Source organism: Balaenoptera acutorostrata, chromosome 20 (assembly GCF_949987535.1).
Source record: "Balaenoptera acutorostrata chromosome 20, mBalAcu1.1, whole genome shotgun sequence".
In the NCBI taxonomy this organism is placed as follows: Eukaryota; Metazoa; Chordata; class Mammalia; order Artiodactyla; family Balaenopteridae; genus Balaenoptera; species Balaenoptera acutorostrata.
The window spans coordinates 61982690-62005575 of record NC_080083.1 but is presented as its reverse complement, the minus strand read 5'-3'; the positions used below and the strand labels follow the sequence as shown (position 1 = coordinate 62005575).

The 22886-nt window shown below is 47.6% G+C and overlaps 1 protein-coding gene across 1 annotated transcript; it reads right to left on the bottom strand.

The window, feature by feature from the left end:
- On the bottom strand, positions 1-22478 carry LOC103007299 (uncharacterized). Its single transcript, XM_028167344.2, has 5 exons — positions 22459-22478; positions 14771-14964; positions 6010-6170; positions 2423-2596; positions 1-231 (listed from the first exon to the last, which is right to left on the bottom strand). Exons 1-5 carry the CDS (start codon positions 22476-22478, stop codon positions 1-3), a joined length of 780 nt encoding a protein of 259 aa, XP_028023145.2.
- Between the last annotated feature and the right edge of the window lie 408 nt (positions 22479-22886).

Sequence of the window (22886 nt, the reverse complement as noted above, 5' to 3'; positions counted from 1 at the left end):
TTATTTCATGTCATTGGATTTTGTTGCTTTGACTATTGGGGGGAATAAAGGTGTTTTCATGTGGCTTGATGGTTTCTCTTTCTCTTGGTTGTTGGTGTCCTTTCCCAAGCCTAGCTCTGTAGAAGACAAGGATAAATCCTGAAGATTCCCTTCGGTGGTGCACGAAACGCCTAGTCTCTGCATGTGCGGACTTACGGGCAGGTCTTTGGGGAAAACCAGTCTTTGCATCTCCTATCGGCAGAGAATAATGGCAATGAAATAGAGTTCCCTGTGCTATGCAGTAGGACCTTCTCGTTTCTCCGTTCTAAATGTAATAGTTTGCATCTACCGACCCCAAACTCCCAGTCCATCCCTCTCCCAACCCCCTCCCCCTTGGCAAGTCTGTTCTCTACGTCTGTGAGTCTGTTTCTGTTTCACAGATATATTCATTTGTGTCATATTTTAGATTCCATATATAAGTGATATCATATGGTATTTGTCTTTCTCTGACTTACTTCACTTAGTATGATCATCTCTAGTTGCATCCATGTTGCTGCAAATGGCATTATTTTATTCTTTCTTACAGCTGAGTGGCATTCCATTGTATATACATACTTCAGTTTTAAAAAAAGAGGAAAAAAAAAGAAATAGAGCATGGAGGTCGGGGGTACCTGCTCCAGCACAGCAGGTTCACGTTCGGGCTCTACCACTGACTAATTGCAGTCTTGGGCAAGTCCCTTAACATGTCTCGTCTTTCATTTCCTCGTCAATAAAATGAGGGTGATGTTAACACGATGAAGGTCGTGAGGCTCAAGGCTTTGTGAAGTCTTTAGCACTCTACCTGCCCCATAGTAAGAACTCCATGCAAGGATCCTACTGTTTCCAGTTCCTGGGAGATTTGCTCTTCCCAGGTGGCCCTGTGCGTTGAGAGGGCATCCCTATCTGGAGACATCGTCCTTCAGCAAGACCTCAGGGGGCTGGATCTAACAGAAAGCATTATCCAACTTGGATAACCCTCATCTCCTTCTGGGTCTATCAGTGTGTGCTGCGGCTGTTATGATTACTCCATTATGTTTGAGTTTGTAGCACGTGGCTCAGTTTGCCTAGCAGAGTAAAAGCTCCTTGAGGGCAGGGTTGAAATTCCATTCTTGGATGCTCCAGAGTGCTGGGCTCTGGGCACGGGGCCCCTGCGTAGGGGATGCCGGGCAGTGAATGGAGAGAGGGACAGCAGTGACCTGGGATACGAGGAACTGGGCTGGGTTCCAGGAGGTTCTCAAACTCGGCTTTGCATCGGAATCACGTGTGGACAGAGTGACCAACCCTCTGGTTTGCACGAGTTCCAGGGACTCGAGACATTCAGTTTTAAACCCAGGGCGTTTAGTGCCTAAAGATGGAAAGTCCTAGGAAAAGTGAGTAAGTCAGTCCTGGGAAAACTGGGATGAACTGCTCACCCTACCAGTGGAGCTTTAAAACATGCTGATGCCTGGCACTCATCCCCAGAGCTTCTGATTTCATTGGTCTTGGGGAGGCCTGGGGAGTAGCATGGCCAATTACCCAGGTGACTGTGAAGTTCAGAAAAGAGTGAGAACTACCAACGGGTGAAAGTTTCTGACCCGGGTTCCAGTGTCTGCTGTGGAGTTGTGAATGGGTTACAGGTGGCCTGACATACTGGCCCCCTTCAGCCTTAGGGGCGCCCAGGAAGTAAGCAGGGTTGGGAAGCCCTGCTGAATAATGATGCATCAATGTGGGGAATAGAAAATGTGAAAGGAAATTCCAAGGCCCCACCCAAGACCCCCTTGTATGCTACAAGCCTGGGGCTCTACATTTTCATCAAGCTTCCCAAGTGATTCATACTTCCCAAGTGAGTCAAATTTTAAAATGGTAAGAATGTATCTCTAGAAAGTACCACAAAGATATAACAGTAATCCTTTCAGGGAAATGCATTTTGGAATAGTCCCACTTGAACTGACCTGGGTCCAGAAGGTAACAGGTGAGGAAGAAGGATAGGAACCAGAACCATCTTCCTTTATCACAAAAATGCCCCCTTTCCCCTGACTTCTTCCTCCTCTGGAAATGGCCATGTTACTGAACACCGCTGCGGCCATCTGCCTTCAGCTCTTCCCCTAAACCTCGGGTCACTGACCTTCAGGTACACTGGATTTAGTCTTGTGGTAGCTGGGATTATTGTTCTCAGTTCTTTCCTCCTTCTACCCTGTGAGCTCGCAGTGAACAAAAGTGGAACGAATGTATTTCCCTGCAAGCTAGCAAGGGAGAAGCATAGATGTTTGCCATTGTAAGACACTGAGTTTTAGGGTGATTTGTTACGCAGCACTTTTGTGGCCCAAACTGACTAATGCATCCCTCAAAAGAAGAAAGAACTAGGCTTTGTCCAGGTTCTCACTAAAAGACTTTACAACCCTGTACAGAAGAAAACCTTGCTTACCGTGGTGGCAAGGGCCTGGAAAGGGCAGAAGATCTGCCCAAACTGAGAGCACTTGTGCACGTTGATATCTCCAAAGCAACTGCGATGCTCCTTGCGGCCAGCCAGCCTCTTCTCTGCCTTCATGTCCATGAAGTGCCGGAAAGGGCCCTTCTGGGGCGGGTGGGCCACGTGCACCTGCAGTGAGGAGCCCAGGGAGCACGTGGTTACCAAGGGCCACGGGCTCACAGCAAGACGAGGTGTGGGGTGGGCTTTCTAGAAGAGGCACTCTTGTTCATGCCTCTCATTCATGAGTTGGACTTCCAGGTACCTTTCTTAATTTTCTGTGGCCTCAGGATGCAGATCAAAGGGCCATCCCTCCATGGTCCCTGGGGCTGTGACACAGTGGATGGAGGGTCAGGGCACAAGCTCTAACTGTGACTCTGCCACTCACTGTGGGACCTTGACTCACTACCTGCCTCTATGGCAGATTATTATTATTTTTTTAATTTAAATTTTATTGGAGTAGAGTTGATTTACAATGTCATGTTAGTTGCAGGTGTACAGGAAAGTGATTCAGTTATACATATATTCATCCTTTTTCAGATTATTTTCTCAAGTAGGTTATCACAGAATATTGAGTAGAGTTCCCTGTGCTATACAGTAGGTCCTTGATGGTTATCTATCTTATATATGGATTTATCCCTCCAGATTTTTCCCTCCCCACCCCGCTGCCCTGTTTCCCCCTTTGGTAACCGTAACTTTGTTTTCAAAGTCTGGGACTCTATTTCTGTTTTGTAACTAAGTTCACTTGTATCTCTCTCTGTTTTGAAATTAGATACCACATTTGAGTGATATATGATGTTTGTCTTTCTCTGTCTGAGTTACTTCACCTAGTATGATAATCTCTAGGTCCAGCCATGTTGCTGCCAATGGCATTATTTGTTCTTTTCTATGGCTGAGTAGTATTCCATTGTAAACGTGTACCACATCCTCTTTATTATGGCAGATTATTGTTTAGGTCTTGTGCCAGCCTGGAAACGACATGGCTTCTATGGAACTGGCATGGCAAGAATGCCATGGGTCAAAGGCCATCTTTCCTGCAGGCAGGAGGCGGGATCTGATGTGTGATGGAGGGTCTGGTCTTTCAATTCCGATCTCACTTTTACTAGATGCTGCAGCATCTAGGAGCCCCATTTACACTGCACCAGGAGACACACTGACACTAGGTGCCAGTGGATTTCCAGGCCAGAGAGTTTGCCCACATGCACCCTCCCTGCCCATATGCAAGTCTACGAGATCCCTGTCTCTGTTGAAGGCAGCTCTGCTGGGCCCGCCACTCTGGCGGCACCAGACCCTGCCTTTCCCCTGCTGTGACGCTTGCCCTCACCTGGTTTTCCCAGCCCCTGACCGTGTCACCTTTCCCTACTACGTTCTTCTGGCCTCGCCCCCTGGGACTGATAACAGAGTCCCAAATCCTGCCTGTACGTCAGCTTCTCCAGAAGAACTGGTCCCTCCTCTTGCTCTGCCTGAGTGGCTAGTGGGAGACTGATGCTCTAGCATCCATGGGCCCCCCCCCAGGATACTGGGGGGGCCTCTCTAGCCTCTCGATTCTTTTTTTTTTTTTTTTTAAATTTTTATGGGGGTATAGTTGATTTACAATGTTGTGTAAGTTTCAGGTGTACAGCAAAGTGAACCCGTTATATATATACATATATCCACTCTTTTTTTTTTTTTTTTTTAGAATTTTATAGTTACTTTATTTATTTATTTATTTTATTTTTTTGACTGTGTTGGGTCTTCGGTTCGTGCGAGGGCTTTCTCTAGTTGCGGCAAGTGGGGGCCACTCTTCATCGCGGTGCAGGGACCGCTCTTCATCGCGGTGCACGGGCCTTTCACTATCGCGGCCCCTCCCGTTGCGGGGACAGGCTCCAGACGCGCAGGCTCAGTAGTTGTGGCTCACGGGCCCAGTTGCTCCGCGGCATGTGGGATCTTCCCAGACCAGGGCTTGAACCCGTGTCCCCTGCATTAGCAGGCAGATTCTCAACCACTGCGCCACCAGGGAAGCCCCCTCTCGATTCTTCAACACCCACAGACACAGGGATACGGCTGGCCACACGGCGGTGGTGGATGGATTCCGGCCGCCGGCAGCCGAGGGCGCCCGCCTTTCTGGCTGAGACACCTGCAGAGCGGGGTGCTGAGAGGTGGACGGCTGGAGTCACCACGGGAACCTCGCCCCAATTAAGGGGTCAGAAACGTGCCTGGACCGTGGGGATGCCGACGGGCACAGAGGCTCTGGGGGCAGGTGGAGGCGCTGATGGAAATCAGAGGCCTCTAGGGCTTCTCGAGGTCAAACCGCCCACTTCCCAGATGGAGAAACCCATACCCAGCAAGGTGAGAGGACATTCTCAGGGTCTCTCTGTCACCTTCTCTTGCATCAGGCTTAAATTTGCATCTGTAGCTTCCGGGTGACGCTCTCTTCCAAGGAGTCCGCCTTGAAGAGAGACAGACCGATGGCGCTGGACCGCCGGCGGGGCCAGAACACCCCGCGCCTCGTGCATCGGGCCAGAGCTGCCTGCCAGCAGAGCTGTGTCTGCGGTGAACCGTGCGAGAGACCCCCTCGCCGGCCTCTTCCGGCTCCGCTGCTTCCCCTGATGGGCCACTTTGCCTTCAGGAGAATCAGCAGCAGCCCCGCCCTCACCACCATCACATTTTAAAGTAGTTTGCGCCTCTTTTGCACTTGGGTCACCTCCCTGTCCCTCTCCTCTCCCGCCTTCCCCTGCCTTATTCCCATTCCTCTTTCCAGACTCTGATTTTGTCTTCCAGGGAAGTGGCACCCCTACTAGAGGCCTTTTGGGCCACCCCCGTCAGAGCGGGCTTCTCCTCCTCTGGGCTTCCGCAGCATTTACCCCAAGGGTCTGTGTCCCCCACGTGACTTACTGTGAGCGGGTCTCTACTTGGCCATGTCCCACCTAGACCCCAAAGTCCTTGAGGACAGGGCCTGCGTCTTATCTATCTATGTAGATTATCCATCTATATAGACTACAGGTCAGGGGGTGAGTGCTCAACAGAAGTTTGTCACATGAGCGAACAATTAGGTTTTGAAGAAAGCCATTTCTGGATTTTAGGACAATAGGGAGAAAGGGTTATGTTACCACCAAACTTTTCAAGAACATCTCTTTCACACAAAGCAAAATGAACCTGTTAACCGGAGGGTAAGGCGTTGTGGGATGCAGACTCAACACCGTACACAGTGGCGTGAAGCAGAAATTCAGGGCGAGTAGGAGGGACAGAAGGGGCCTGGGGTGGAAGAAACCATTAGGGACATCAGACACCTGTCCGGTTTTGAGGATTTTCTTTTTTCTCTCTAGGTATCCCCAGTGAGGGTTATGCTGAGTGCATTTCGAGCTGTGCTCGGGGCTTCCTTTCTCTCCCCGCCCTGGTCTCACATGGCATCAGGGCAGGACAGGGAATAGAAACAAATTACCCCTGTTCCGTTGGTTTGGGTTGGTCTCAGCACCTCCTTTGCTGAGCTCGCCCCTGGATGGGGCACATTCCCACTTTTTAGTCTGCAAAGGATAAAGGAAAAAGGGGGTCCTTGGAAGACTTACATCATGTATTCGGAAGCTGTTTGCAGTCGGAGGAGACAACTCCCAGCTTCGTCCCACGGCTTTGGTGGAGCTCAGACTCGAGAGCAAAGGTGGATAGACAGTTCCCAGGGGGACCGGCAGCTTCCAATCTGTTCCAAGGGGACGAGGAGAGCAAGGGCACCCTGAGGACCCGGGCACCACACTCCCTTCCTCCCCACGGGGACCAGGGCTGATTTCTCGTGTTTGACCCACAGTGTAACAAGGAAGAAGCTGGTGCAACTGAGAAAGAAGTAGACTCTCACCCCAGAGCCAAGAATGAAAGCTCTTGTTAGGACATCAGCGGAACCCATGTGATGTTCTAATTTGCTTTTCTAGAATGTGATCAGCATGGTGGGCAAGTCTCGTGCCACATGCATTATTCGTAAGTTGCTTTGATAAGGCCATATGAGTTGAGTTGATTCTTGCTCTGGGGGTTTAACTGAGTAGAGAAGATCATGAGAGGCTCCAACAGGGTCATTTAATTAGGTTAATTAAAGAACGAATTATGTGAGCCTCTCATTTTTCTGCCTTTGTGCAGGATTATTCTTTTACTTTAGTGCAGAGGTTGGCAAACTTTCTCTGCAAAGGGCCAGATAGTAAACATTTTAGGCTTTGTGGGCCATCTGGTCTATGGTAGCACAAAAGTAGCCACAGACAATATGTAAATATGTAAATGAGTGGGCGTGGCTGGCTGTGTTCCAATAAAACTTTATTCACGGGCACCTAATTTTGACTTTCATGTCATTCTCCTGTGACACAAAACAGTCCTCTTTTGATTTCTTTTTCAACCTGTTAAAAACGGGAAAACCATTCTTAGTTTGCAAGCTGTAGGAAAACAGGTGGCAGGACAAATTTGCTGCCCGCTGTGTGAGTGGATGCCTCAGTACACCCCCTGTTGCAAGGAGACAGGTACTGGTTTCCCAGATAGAGAGGAGTTTTCTGAAGTTTTCTCAGCAATTTCAGGATCCGTATGCAAGCTGGACATCTCGTCCATGACCAGCCTTCAAGGAACCAAGCCCAGGCTGGCTGGCCAAATTCAATTACAAAATCTAGGGTCCCAAGGCACCAGAAGTCATCCAATCCATGTTCTAGACTTTACGTGTGACTGCATTTAAAGCCGCTTGGGGATACAAGGCTCCCTTCTACAAGAGAAAAGGAAAAGAGAGGAAAGGAAAGGAGAGGAATAGGAAGGGAAGAGGAGAGAAGAGGAGAGGAGAGAAGAGAAAAAAGAACCCAACTCCTAGAGTCAATGATCTCATTGTGTTCGTCCGTCACTCGTGTCCATGCTGGCTAACTTTCACAGGCGCGATGCAACCCCGCCTGCGTGTAATCTAACTTCCTAATGTTGTTGGACAGTTATTTATTCTCCCACACGTAGGCACTGAGGGGGTAAATCGCGGCAAGACTGCATCTCTAGGTTTTCTTCGATGCTTTCCTCTGCTGGGCCAGCCGTGACCTTGGTGTTGCTCACTAGCTTTGCCCCAGATTTTCGGAGCTGATGTTGTGAAGAGAGGTGTCTGCTATGTGGTCCCTGCATCCTTCCAGCGGCCTGAGGGAGGCATTGCTCTTCTACCAGAATGAAGAGAGAGCATGAAGTAAGCATAACACAGCACCTTCTCCAGGATGCCAGAGTCGGTATTAAAAAAAAAACAACTCAGAATGATTCTCTCTGGAGTCTGCCAAAACACACTGAAAATTTAGTGGGATTCTGATATTTTTAGTGGGTGGGAATGCAGTGGTGGGTGATTAGCACAGCCTGGCGTCTCCCCCGTATTGGACTCTCAGCGAATGTCTATAAAACAAATAAAAGGGAGTGAGGGTTTAAAGAACATTTTGTCTGAACAGGGACTTTGGTTTCCTTCTAGCTGCGCTGCTTCTTGGGTTGCATTTCAGGTCTTTGTAGAAGCCTGTGATGTTGTGGGGGGAAAGTTCCTGTTTAGACCCAGGCAAACCAAATCCACCCTTAATTTTACAAAACCAGGGTTCCCATCGCTCTCTGTGTCAAACGGCTGCCACTGGCTGAGTGGTTATCTTAAAAAGAGGACCCCAGCTTCCCTGGGCTTTGCCAAAGGCTCCTCAGCCAGTGAGGATGGGTTTCCTGCTGCATTTGCAATCAGGGACTATTCCGCAGGCAGAAGAGGGCAGGCCGCGTTCCCGGGGCGTGGAGTGCACCCTTCGTGTGGGAGAAGGACCCAGCGGGTTAGGAGTCGTGAGAGAAGGGGAACCTGTGGCCTCACGTTTCTCTTTCTCCTTGTGAAAATATTATGGCATCCTGGCCATTTTTAGGACCCTATCCATGGTAGTAATTTTTTGAGGGGGCAGGGGAATGGTGGCTGGGGGCCCAGAGGGGGAAATTAGAAAGAGGCTGCGCTCCGGAAGTGATTAAACCCTGGAGAGCGATACAGATATTCATAGAAGACTGAGCAAATTTCAGAAATGATTCTTTATCACCTCAAAACTAGTTCCGTGCCCTCGATCCTGAAAGCACTTCTCTTGTACAGAAAGGGCAGCTTTGCATCTTGGCGTTCGATTCTGAGCTCTTTAAGGCGGAGTCTGCGTTGTACGGATCTTTGAAAACCCAGCACCCAGCATGAAACTTGGCATATAGTAGGTGCTTAATACCTGTAGGTGACAGAGTAAATGTTGAATGAGCAGCATGAGAAAACAGCCTTCTTGGATATGTGGGCAACTTAATCTTTTCTCCATACAACCCCTGCTACTCCCCAGCCAGAGGCAGGTTGTCTACTAAAAGTAGCAGCCGTCCAGACCTGGGAGGGTGGCTTGAAAAGGTGTGAAATGTGTTGAATTTCAATCTCTTCACTGAAAGTAAATGGAAAAATGCTTTGTCGCTGGCCATGCTTCTTTGGCTTAGGTCTTTAGGAGTTTCTCTCTCTCTCCTTTTTTTTTTTTTTTTTCACTTTGTCGTAGGCTTTATTATTTTTTTATACATCTTTATTGGAGTATAATTGCTTTACAATGGTGTGTTAGTTTCTGCTGTACAACAGAGTGAATCAGTTATACGTATACATATATCCCCATATCTCCTCCCTCTTGTGTCTCCCTCCCACCCTCCCTATCCCACCCCTCTAGGTGGTCACAAAGCACCGAGCTGATCTCCCTGTGCTGTGCAGCTGCTTCCCACTAGCTATCTATTTTACATTTGGTAGTGTGTATATGTCAATGCTACTCTCTCACTTCGTCCCAGCTTACCTTTCCCCCTCCCTGTGTCCTCAAGTCCGTCCTCTACCTCTGCGTCTTTATTCCTATCCTGCCCCTAAGTTCTTCAGAACCATTTTTCTAGATTCCATATATATGTGTTAGCATACGGTATTTGTTTTTCTCTTTCTGACTTACTTCACTCTGTATGACAGACTCTAGGTCCATCCACCTCATTACAAATACCTCCATTTCATTCCTTTTTATGGCTGAGTAATATTCCATTGTATATATGTGCCACATCTTCTTTATCCATTCATCTGTTGATGGACACTTAGGTTGCTTTGTCCTGGCTATTGTAGATAGTGCTGCAATGAACATTGGGGTGCATGTGTCTTTTTGAATTATGGTTTTCTCAGGGTATATGCCCAGTAGTGAGATTGCTGGGTCATATGGTAATTCTATTTTTAGTTTTTTAAGGAACCTCCATACTGTCCTCCACAGTGGCTGTATCAATTTACGTTCCCACCAACAGTGCAGGAGGGTTCCCTTTTCTCCACATCCTCTCCAGCATTTATTGTTTGTAGATTTTTTCATGACGGCCATCCTGACTGGTGTGAGGTGATATCTCACTGTGGTTTTGATTTGCATTTCTCTAGTGATTAGTGATGTTGAGCATCTTTTCATGTGTTTGTTGGCAATCTGTATATCTTCTTTGGAGAAATGTCTATTTAGGTCTTCTGCCCATCTCTTTAAGGGGAATTTCGCTTTCACACCATTGGGAAAAGATCAAGCTTTGGCAACAGCAGTGGTTCTCATCCCTGGGGGGGGGGTGTTGGGGACTCCTGGGGGCTTTAAAAAATTCCAAAGCAAGGGTGCACCCCAGGCCGTATCCATCTGAGTTTTGGCAGGTGGGGCCCTGGACAAGCCCTACAGATGATTCAAACATGTACAACCAAAGTCAAGTTTGCTCCTCTGACTATAATTTAGCAGTCAAACCAGGGGGGCTTTTAAGGGTGGAAATAATAATCCTGTGGATTACAGCACTTGAGTGGAGTCAGTACTTTTTATTTTTGACATGGCTTCACTGAGCCAAGAAAACTCTGAGTCTTTATATCAAAAAGTCAAATTTCATTGGATTAAAGCTTTATCGCTATTTGACAACTTTTGAACTGGGGGTGGGGGGAGCATTTTTACTGTTAGAGAAATGCTAGGATTTCTTTCAGAGCAAGGTTTGTGTTATTATTTTCTGAATCCCCAGCTCCTAACATGGGGCCTGCCATGGAGTAGATGCTCAAAAATTCTAAAACAATTATAGCAGCTGCTGCTTGCTGGACACCTACTGTTATATTCAGCACCTCCTTTGACTTTTAAAGCCAGCCTAGGAGACAGGCATCTCGGGGGGATGAGGAGAAGCAGAAAGTGATGAACGGCTTGGGTCTCTGATGCTATCGTGGGGCCACCTACTAGCCCTCCGGGCCTTCCTCTGGACATCTTGTCATTTGGGGAAAATACACTCTTCTTTGTGTTGGTGGAAATTTTTATTTTCATTTCTTCAGGACAAATGCTATTCTGTCTGATATACACACCTACTTCATGAGGTTTATCCCTAGGTATTGGAGAATACTTGTCAAACTGACCAGTGTTAACATGCGCATGGAAAAATTCAATGTCTTTGTTATAATTTAAGGATCCCTTAACACTGATGCAATTAGTAAGAAGGGGAGGACGGGCATGCCCCTCTTCCTCAGTACGGACTCATGGGAAGTTTGGATCATGGCGTGGGATGGGGAATAGGGTGGCCTAAACAGATTTAACCAGGATAGCGAATCACCCATTGGGCCTGATGTGTCTAATTTTGTCTGAGGCAGAGAAGACCCAAGAAGGAGTTGCTCTCTGCCTCTGAGTCCCCTTATCTGAGTGTCTGTCTAAAAAATATATGCAGGTCTAGGGTAAGATGAGTGGAGTGTAGCCAGGATACATGCCAGCAAGGCCACCCCCTGCATCAGTAGACACAGGAGCTGGACCCACTTTTCTCTTCCTGGTCCCATCACAGCTGAATCCTCGAATTCAGCTCAAGGCCACCTGGACAAACTGTAGCTCACTCAGAAGAGAGTGATGAGGATGGTGTGGAAAATGAAAACCCTAAAACTCTCTTCATTCTTTGGGGCATGACTGGAAGAGGTGGGCCTAATTAGACTGAAGAAGAATTAATCCAATGGGGGTCACGGCAGTTACTTTCAAATATCTGAAGGCTGCCATGTAGAAGAGGGAACAGATCATCTGACCAGCCCCAGTGGGTGGAATTAGAGCCAATGAAGGAAGCTACAGGCAGGCAGGTTTGGACTGGGGTTTGGACACAATGCTAACAGCCACAGCCGCCAAAGACAGAGTGGCCCATCTCAGTAGACGGTCCCATCGCTGGCGACGTTGAAGCGTAGATGGATCCACCGTTTGCAGGGATGGGGTACAGGATCCCGGCACGCGTTCACATGCTGTTTCCTTTCCTCTGTGACTTCAGCGGTGAATCCAAGAGTTATTCAGCGCCTACTATGCGTCAGGCTCTTAGTGGTCAGACCATGACCTTCAAGATCTCTCCGAACTTGGTGATTCTTTGAGGATCTGAGTACGACGAGCTCCATTTTGCCCAAGAAAAATGGCACCAAGATCTGGCAAGAGTTGCACGAAGCCAGACAGCATGTAAGGGGTGGACCCTTCATCCTCTCCGAGCTTTTGCTCTCTCCGCTCTCCTTTCTCGTTCAATCGTCTCTTCTTTTCCGAGAAAACCAGATCATGCTCTGCTCAGCCATCTAGTCTTGAGCATGTTTAGGCAGAATGTGCAATATTGGTCTGAAAGATGTTTCCCCGACTCTGACAAATTGGAGCAAACTCTCCCTTTCATCTGCAATCTTCCAAATCTCCCCAGATACCCTCGAGCAGAGGTGGGTTATACGCAAGGGTTGTGGTTCGAGATTTCATACAACACGTGACTTTCCGGTTGGGGAGCGGCTGCGAATTCTTCAGATACAGTCACCCCTGCTATTCTCTGCACCGAGATTCCAAAAATTGCTGTGGAAACCGCACATTTCCAAGCAAGCCCATTTCTTTTTCAACGTTTCTCAATCTCTCAGTTTCTTTTCTCTCCCCACCACTCCACCGTGGATCTTTACATCTTCCGTCTCTGGGTATTTCCTGCCAGGATCTCTTGCCTGGCAGAATCCCCATTGGTTTAGGGGCGCCTAACCAGGCAGTGAAAACCAACCTGGCTTTGGAGCTGGGCATTCCACAGGCAAGCAGGGCCCATCCGGTCTCTCTTCTTTCGTATGCGTCAGGCTTGCAAGATGTAGGGAGGGCAAATTAGCAGCTGTGTAGGAGTGACTGACACTGGTAAAAAGCACTGTTGGAAAATTTGCTTTGTAATTTCCTGAGGCTTTCAGGGTCAGATGTGGGTAAAACCCCCCAAATGGAAGAAAATCCTAATCACTTTCAAGTGGGAGGAAAATAAGAAACAGACAGGCTCACATGGGTGCAGACTGTGGATTCTGAACTGCAAGCTCCCATGATAGTTTCCAAAGCTTCCAAAGCACTGCTCCCTTAGGGACCAAGCCCCGATCTTCTCCTGAGGTCCTTTATTTGGCCCAGTTGGGACCATCAGTGGATGGGAGTGGTGTTCAAATCCACCCTCTCCCCACACTGCTCTGTGAGGCTGGAGATGAGTTGGAAAATGGAATAGGGTCCGTAAATGCATACTCTGCATTAGTGTTTCGGATGATCTTTATTGGTTTTATTCACCCAGGTATTTTCAGCACCTGCGACAGTGCCTGGAGCAGAATGGGTGCTCAAAACATATTCAGTGAATGAAAGAATGAACCCCCTTTTGTATCCTACACACTCCCTAGTGTCCTTGTCACTTAGCTGACTTTGTACACATGGTTGGTGCATGAAACTAAGGTGAAAAAGCAAAGGAGGCTTTGATCTCTAAGCTGAGCTGGAGGGGAATATACATTAGGCAGGTTGGAAGGGTAGGAGAAAATCAACACAGCAGTGTGGAGGTGTCTGGGAAAGCTATGGGCTCATGTGCAGACCCTCAGAAGGCGTCTGAGCTGGGAGACAGGAGAAGGCCAGACGTCTGTCTCTGGTGCCTTTGAAGTTGACAGCTCATTCTGAACTCTGTTGGCATTTGCACTTCCTTTGCTTCGAGATAAAGAATCTCCTCTTTCTCTCCGTCTACTTTTGCTGCATTTCTTCTCTCCTCTTCCCCTTCCCCACAATGCTTCTTAAGTACTAGTTTCAATCCTGCGGAGTAGGACCAGGCTTTGCAAAAGACCCATTTTCTGAGCTCTGCCTTATCTGGTTCATATCATATCACAGTTTTCATTGGCCTCAATGTGACTGAAACCAAGAAGACTTAGGGAATAGAAAGTGATTTGCAAAACGTGAGCAGTGTCTGCATAACTAAGAACCCTTTCTGATTCTGTGTGAATAGGGCTCTGGGGGTAATTCAGAGAATTTATGTAACCCCTGCTCTGGCAACTGGAATTTGTCACTTGGTTTAACACTTGGAGTAACTGATAGCTCCATGTTAATGATCAGAAAGGGTGGCATCTTCCAGTTAGTCAATGAAGCCGAAAGATAACTTTGCACCTTAAAAAATATACTCTTGTTTTCCTCTCCTCTATCAATGAGGCACACTCAAGAGCAGAAACATTATGCGAGTGTCTTTACCAAAGGTGTGATTTCTTTGACTAGAGGAGATGGACATGCAAAGATGACTTGCCCAGCTCTGGGCACAGAGAGTGCAGGCTTCTCCCTGTGTTAACCCTGTGTTGGTACATCAGGGCTTTGAGAGGCACAGGCAGAGAAAAGTCAGTCCTTGGGTAAGAGGTGAGGCAGAGGAGAGAGGACAGAGAGAGTGGGAACAGGAGAGAGACGTTACGAAAGGAGAAAGAAGGAGACCTGCTTCCGGCCAGCTCAGTCGCCTTCCTGGGCTCCAGCTCGGTCACTGCTGTCCCTGCTCTGACATCTACCGTTGGCACTAAGTGATTGTTCCCCATTCTTGAAGAGACACCTCATTGGCTGGTGGCCGCTCCCTGCCTGATGGGGTGTGCCCGGGGCTCAGGTATGTGCTTTGTGGGCTTAGAGACTGAGCCCCTATGGAAGAGCCCAACTCTGCAGAAGTAAAGGCAACGAATGGGATAAGGGATCCTGGGTCCTTGGCCAGAATCAGATTCTCTCCCTGAAAAGGTGAGGCTGACCCTCTGGGACTCAGGACACAGTCTGTGGCTATTGAGCTAATTGGCCTGAGTGGCCTTTGGTTTCACTGGGAGCAGCCGTCTTCGGTCCAACCCTGGATACTACCTAAGTATGGAAATGAGAGTTTTGGAGCCAGACGTTAAGTCATGAAGAGTAGTAGCTCTGCAGACTTGCGTTTTACAACCTAATTTCCCGCCCTGTTCACTGTGTCCCATCACATCAGCTCCGCCCTTGCCCCAGAAGCCTCCAGGCCCAGAGCCCCATTTCCCGAAACGGAAGGATGCCTGTAGATGCACCAGGATGGGCCGGGCCTGCAGCCCTGAGCTGGCCTTACTCTTGGCATCTTTTCGTGGTTCTGTTTTGCCAGGAGGAGGGCCTTCCTCAGCAGCCTTGTCGCCCCCTGTTTCCTTTGTTTTGTCGTCCGTGGTCTGGGCCCCTTGCCCCTTCTGCAGCATCTGACTGTAAGGCGAGGTCTGGTCTTCAGGCAGTTCTTCCTTCTTGTTCTCCTTCCTTCTCCCACAGAGAGCTCTACACATAACCCCACCATCAGCTGCGACGCTCTTGAGGGATTCAACTGCCCCTAAGTAAGTGGCCTGACATGTGGTCATTAGAGGAAGGAGATGAACTGGAACACTTAACTTCATGAAAAATTATGTACGGGACCTCCCCGGCGGTCCAGTGGTTAAGGCTTCACCTGCCCATGCAGGGGGCGTGGGTTCGATCCCTGGACGGGGAGCTAAGATGCCTCGCGGCCAAAAAACCAAAAAACATAAAAAAGAAGCAATATTGTAACAAAGTCAATAAAGACTTTAAAAATGGTCCCCAACAAACAAATCTTTAAAAAGGTTATGTAATCTGGAAAGAAAATGAATTGATGCCGTCAGCTTATTCTTGCATATAGTAGAATGAGAGAAGGGTGAAAATATCCCCCAAGTAGCAGGACGATTGGAGAATAGGTATATATGTGTGCATGCGTGTGTGTGTGTGTGTGTGTGTGTGTGTGTGTGTGTATGCATATGAATGAATGAATGAAAGAAAATAGTTCTTACAGTGATGAAACACAGGAGGGCAGGCTACAGCTAAGGTCTAGCATTTCATGTTTATGGGGTAGGATTAACATACTACACGTCAAACTGTGTTCCCTCTTTCTGTTTTCCCCATTTCCCATGATATCAATTAAAAAGAGAGTGTTTTGGGGGAGTATTGAACACAGTTCTTCAGTGACTCTCAAACCTCCAAGTCATCCCTCTTGGCAAGATCCACAAGGTCCTTCCTGATTTGACCCTGCTCACTTCATCCCCTCCCCGCTCCCCCGAGGGCTGAATCCAGGGCCCTCAGGCTTCTGTTACTCAGCTTGTGCTTCTCACTCTGCTGGGAATGTAACACTTTCCCCCTTTCCCTCCTTTGTACTCCCATCCTACTGGGGACCCCTCGTTGTCACTTCCTCTTCTGTGTGGTCCACGAATTGTCCCAACCATCGATGTAGACCTGCCCTCCCTCTGGTCCCCAGCCCCTTTCAAGCATCTCCATTCTAGTAATGACCAAGGGTGCAGTCAATGGTCTGTCTTCATGTCTGTCTCCACTGTTAGATTTTATGTTCCATGAGGTCCTAGCCTCTGTCTGTTCACCAGTGTCTCCGAGCATGTGGCACTGTATCTGACAAGAGGTAGTCGCTCACTTCATGTTGATGAATGGAAGGGTGGATGGGGAGAGGACAAAGTATCGGATATAGGTAGAGGGGAATAAATGACAGTAGATTAAAAATATTAACTACGTGGAAGGGAGAGTCGCGGGCATGATTACTCCACTGCAGAGCCACAGTGGTACCCAGGGTCAGTCAGGAGCAGAAAGTCAAGGTCGTGTTTGTACCAATGTTGTCTCTGGGATTTGTCAAGAGTGTCCAGCTGCGCTAAGGGCTCAGAAAACAGGACATGGTTTTGCCTTTGCATTTCGTGGTTAGCACATCTGAAGATGCACTAAGTGGTAACATCTCTGCTGTGCTTAAGTTCTTCCCTGAAAGCCAGAGAAATTTAATCTGAAACCCAGGCTCCTGGAGGTGATAATTAGAAGAGGACGTTAAGGATTTAGAAATAACAGTGTCCCTCTGGGACCCTTGTGTTAGCACCACGTATAGAACTGTCCTCACTGAGCTCGGACAGGAACCTGGAATTTTCTCCATACCATATAAAAAAAAAAAAGCGCATGGTTTTTCTCTGATGAGTTTGAACTTGGTTTCTGAAGTTGTGGTTTCTGAAGCCTCTCTTCACTTATGGTGGTTCTTCCGCTCCTCTCCAAAGATGCAACTTCAGCAGTTCGTGTGCTGCACAGTTGTGAGTGGCCGGGCAGTTTTTTAGGAAAAACAACATTCTTGAGCTGAGAAGAACATCTGCTCTGTGTCTGATCACCATAAACCTCCAACTTTGCTAGCAAGTTGTAACATTTGAACCGATCACCCAAGGCATATCTTGGCACATTAAGGAAATCTACACTCAATAAAGATGCTATTGTACGTGTCTCTAGTGCCCTATTCAAGGATCGAGGACGGTTCCCCTCAGCCAGGAATGCTTGTTCATAAAGTTGTAGCTGCGCGGTACTATTTATAGGACCCAGGCAGATATGCAAATGAGCGTGGCCCACAGGACTCAATTAAGCCTTTCCTTGTCAAGCTGAATTGGGCCATCGAGTGACTGCTGGGGGGCGGGGATGTCCCCCCGCCCAGAGCATATTCTGGCATGTAAAAATTATGCTCATAAAATGTTGGAAAGAAGAGGAGACCTTCTAAGGGGCCCTACCTCAGGTCACCCGTGGGGGAACGGACCACTTCCCATCTGTTTTAAATTAAATGTGTTTATTTTCTTTGCATCTCGCTCCCCAGCTCATTGTAATCGGTTAGAAAATGTCTTCTGTGATGTTAACTGAAAGCATATTTTTTAATAAGTTGAACTGGCTGTTTGCTTTCACACACAAGGCAGTGACATGGCTTCTTTCACTGTGACTCTGGCGTGTGCTTCGTGGGAGCTGTAGGACGGTGCCTGGGGCTCTATTTGTTCAACACTCGATTTTTGTTCCCTGTGATGTCCCAGACTCTATGCTAGGTGTTAGGGGTAGAGTGGAGACAAGAGCGTCAGCGACTAAATACATAAAGTAATTGTCCTTTGTGAAAAGTGCTGGAAGGGAAATAAACAAGGGACAGAGAGAGTGTAATTGTCAAGGACCACCTTCTGAATTGCGTGGCCTGGCTCTTTGGGCAAAAGGATTTGGATCTGAGGCCTGAATGATCAGAACAAGCCATTCAAATAGAAACTGGGAGATGAGTATTCCAGGCAGAGGAAACAGCTGTGCAAAGGCCTTGAGACAGTCAAGGGTTTGCAACATTTGAAGAAGAGAAAACAAGCCAGGGTGGTTGGAATAGACAGAGAAAGGGAAAGTGGGGAGGGATGAGGCTGGAGCAGGGCCAGGGCAGGCAGGGCCTCCTGGGGAACGCTCAGGATTTTAGATTTTGTTCTAGAAGCCACAGAACGGCAGGAGAAAATGCCAGGCTTGGATTTGCCTCTTAGGAGGATTAGGTGGGCGAAATCGAGAAGGACAGATTGGAGAGGGGAGGGATGACGCGGAGGTGCCGGGTGGGAGGGGCTTGTATCAGTCCAGGTAACGGTGACGCAGACGCTTTGGCGTGGCATCCTTGGAGACGGAGGTCGAGGCGTGGGATCCAGAGGTTCTGGAGGTTAGACTTGACAGGACCTGCTGATGCCTCAGCCAGAGCAGGGGAGGGAGAGGAAGACTCTAGAACTCAAGGGATCTGGTGGTGTTTTGACCTTAGCAACAGGGCAGTTGATGGTGCTATTTACAAAGAGGAGAGAGATCCAAGGGCAGGGCTGTTTTGTGGGAAGGTGGGGAACAGAAATCCGTTCCAAACATATTGAGTGGGCAGATCTGTTACTAAGCTCCGCGTAGAAAAGGTCTCTTAGCTATAAGTCTCTTGAAAGGACAAACTTTATAATTTATCGTTATAACTTTAGAAGTAACGATGGAAACATTTGGAAGAACGTTTGATGCAGCTTGAGACGGGGAAATCAGAGATGATTCAAGGGTTGGCAATAAATCTAGTGACCAACATCGCGTATGGAAATACGTAACCGCGGATTTTCTCCTTTGCAAAGTCTGGTTGGACTTTATTCCTGTATTGGAATAAAAGTACTGGATGACGTGTGGGTGCAGAGAGTCCGAGAGCTGTTTGTGCCGAGAGGGATGGCCGAAACATCCAGAAAGGAGGAGGTGAATTACGATGCAGAGAAGCAAGTATTAATACTTAGGGCTTGGAAAGCATGCCTAGGGAGTGATACAATCTACTTATTTAATGTTATCCTTTCAGTTCCAGCAAGGGGAACCCATTTTTTTAAGCTACTCTTTAAAAATGGCATTTTCTCTGTACATCAGGTATTGAAAAAAAAAAAGGGGTGGGGGGGAACGGAGGCACCTCTTAACATTTCTTCAGCTGAGTCTCTGCCTTCCTATTAATTTTTAGCAGACTCTGTTTTTCCACCAGCCTGCCCACTTCCGAGTACAGGCAGTCCTACGCTTTGCTTTGCTTTGCTTATCTCTTTTCCTGTTTGGTGTTCTGAAGGTGCCCGTGGTGCTTTTAGGAAGCATTGTGTTTGGATGGTAGGTGAGCAGCCTGCACTGTAAAATGCATTAACCTGAGGTTATTGCAGGTAACTGACTTGGAAGAAACGCTTTTCCCAGGGGGTTTCTGGTTTGTGTGCCTAGGATCTCAGAGTTGTGCAGGGGAAAGTCTTCTAGTTTTGGTAGAAAAAGCTTAATTTGGGGGGTCAGAGAGGCTTGGGTTGAGTCCTTAGCTCTATTGTCTTCTAGCTTGTGACTTAAAGTTTTTAAAAATTGAAGTACAGTTGCTGTACAATACTATATAAGTTACAGGAGTACTAAACAGTGATTCACAATTTTTAAAAGTTATACTCCATTTATAGTTATTATAAAATATTGGCTGTATTCCCCTTGTTGTACAATATATCCTTGTAGCTTATTTTATACCTAATAATTCATACCTCTTAATCTCCTACCCCTATATTGCCCCTCCCTCTTTGCCCCTCCCCACTAGTTTGTTCTCTGTATCTCTGAGTCTGCTTCTTTTTTTTTTTTATATTCACTAGTTTGTTGTATTTTTTAGATTCCACATATAAGTGATATCATACAGTATTTCTGACAGCATTTTTGAACCCTGTGTTTTCATCTGGAAGACGTGGGTAATGAGATATATGTAAATTGCAGAGTAGTTGTAACGATGAGATGAGATGACATATGTGAAGTCCTTAGCATGAGACTTAATTCATACTGGTTACCACAAATATAATTATTAGACTTACAAACACAATGGTTGTCAATTGGACAGGAAACAAACGTTCCTGGTTTGTAGCTCTGTAAAGGCTGTTGACAAGCATCACAGCCGTGTGTGCAGGGGTGCTGGGATAGGGTTCTCCATTCCAGTCTAACAGAAGTTGCACACTGGACGTCCTGATTGTATACTTAAAATCAGCCATTTTTTCAGTTTGAATGAAAACTGTAAATTGAACAAGTAAATTAAAAAATGGGGACCTTTTCTATGCAATGTGGATTACAAACTTCTCTCGAAAAACCATCTGGTGACATGGCCACCCCCCACCATTCCAGATGGCGACCATCGGCTGTGACTTAGAAGCTGATGGTAAGGTCCCATGTGTCCTTCCCTGCTCCCTGCCCCTCTTAGAGAGCCTGGTCTTATATTTTATATGCGCCCTTGGCTAGCTTGTATGACCTTGGGCAAATTCTTTAACTCTTTTAGTCTTGGTTTCCCCATCTGTAAATGGAGATGTTAATAATAAAGCTGACCCCAGAAGTTTCTTTTGAGGATGAAAGAACATCAACAAGAAGTTTTTCCACAGTGCTTGGCACACAGAAAGCACTCAGGGCTAACTGCTGTTGTCACCATCAGAGCACTTTGCAAATTAATAGCCGTCTGATTGTAATACATACTTAGATGGACACTGATAGAAGTTGAACTATGGGTAAGACAGACATATGTTATAGGGATATCATATTTTTGAAAAATAGCAGTACTGTTTTCTTTTTTGTACACCCTTGTACTTGATCCAATCCCCGCTCCCCTTTCAGGGAGAAGCTTTTAGGCTGGATCTCGTCAATCACATCCACTCTCTACTCTTCTCCATCTTGGAGCTGACCAGTTGGGTTCTATCAGTGGACCCCCAACCTCTGGTGTCCAGTTAGGTTTGGCCAATGGGATGCTCCAGTGGGGGAGGGGGGATCAAAAGAAGGGAGGATAACGACGCCAGTATTTACTCCTGTCTGGTTCCTTCCCTGAGAAGTTGCCTTGAGCCTGCGAAGATCCCAACCCAAGGGTACTGGTTCTCTTTACACACTTTCTCCATCTGGGTTTGGAGAACACTTCCCTCAGACTCTCAGGTCTTGGACCTGTAGGTGGTAATGATTACATCGTTACTAGTCCTGGGCAACGTGCTGTTTCTTGCTGTTCCCCTATACCTCGCCCATAACCTTGTAAAGCCACTTTGATTTATCCTATGTCATCAGCTGACATAGCTCCCACTGTCCTGGAGAAAATTAGCATCATTAAAGCAGAAAGCAAAGAAAATGAAGTCAATTTTAAGATCCTAATCTCCAGATGGCATTTCGAATCCAAAGCGAGGTAGAAGCCAGGCTTTGTGAAGACAGAAAGGGTTTTCTAAATTCCAAAAGGTTTCCTTTAACACATAAAGAGCCAGGCTAGATCAAGGAGGGTCAAAGCCATAGCGCAGCGCAGGCGGAGGAAATGCCTTCGGGGAAGTGTCCACAGGACAGGAAGAGGGCGTGGAGACCGTGACCACAGGAGGGCGGTTCTGGGGGGAAAGCTAGGATGCTGGTCGCAGCTCGGCCACCGAGAAGTGACTGTCTCCGCCCTCAGCGCCCCCGGCCCCAACCTGGCTTAAGCAAAATTAGGGGGTGATGAGGCATTAGAAGCCCTCACAGAAACCCCGGAAGGCGTGAGGGAGGGTCCACCATGCGCTCCCAGTGCGTCTGCCAGGGTTTGGAGGTGGGGGAACAGTCAGGGCCCTGGGCTCCTCGTGGCCCTGGTGACAGGTCGCCGAGGGGTTGAGAGCGGTAGTCCTGGCACAGACCTGTGTTCAGGGCAAGGAAGCAGGAGGCCACAACGCATAGGGACCTGGTGATGTGAGGGGCCACAGGGACCATGGGCTGCAGCAGCAGATGCCAGCAGGACACCACGAGGGGCAGCAAGATCAGCCAAACCTGCGTAAACACCAGCCCAGGACATTTAGAGACAAGACGGGTCCATAGCCAAGGACGCCGAGGACGCCTGTCACCTCCCCCTGCACCTGGGTCCTTGTTGGGAAGGAGTGGGAGAAATGACCCCTTGACGGAGGAGGGAAGAAACAGCCTGTGAGCTGACTCTTGATTTATCCAAACGAGGCTGAGTTAATGTCAAAGTGAAATGTTTCAAAGAACAGAATAAGTTACCCTTAATTGGCAATTTTTATTTTTCTTGGCCATCAGGAGGAATGGAAACTCCAGAGTAACAGACTAGTGATAAACGGCCTCCAGCTTCATTCTTCCCACATCCCTGTGCTCTGTGTAAATTTCGATGCCCTCTCATTGACTTTCTTACAAGATGGATCCTTTACACTGGACCCTTGTCTTTTGAGCCACATTGAGTCAAATTAGGGGTGGTGAATGCATTCCGTCTAATACAATGACTTTTACTTATTAAAGTACTTTTACTATAATAACTCTAAAGGAAATTAATACAGAAAGAAAAATGTCCATATCCCCTCTACCATACCACAAAGACATCCACTTTTAAAAAAGTGGTTTTCTCATCCATGTTGCTAAAATCCTAGCTGACAGGTTGGTCAAACCCTCTGCTTAAGGAAGGCTCTGCTACTAACACCCAGAGATGGTCCCCAATGACATAAAGGAAGAGAGATTTGAGCTGATTACCTGACATTGTCATATGGCATCGAGCTTCTGCTTACTAGGGCGACCTTCCAATTAGTGAAACGGGACGTTCTTCGGATGGTGTTCAGATTCAACAGTGTGGACAGGATTTCACTCTTTGCTTCCTACTTCTTAGCCTTTGCCCTTATACAAAATCCCAGGCTTCATGGGGATTCCTCTCCATCCTTTCTCTGGCATCCTAGACCCTGGTTCTGGGACTCTGGACTTCTTTGGAATGTTGACATTATGGTGCTGCTGATGGAATTCCTAAGCCTTTTTGAACTGGAGTCCTAAAGAAGAGATTTTAGCTCTTGCTGACCTCGGCACGGTTTTTTCTCCTTTGTGCTCTAATGCACATGACATTGCGGAAGTGTTTTGCTTGGACAGGGGAATGAGCAGTGAAGCAAAATACATCCCCCTGCTCTTGGGTA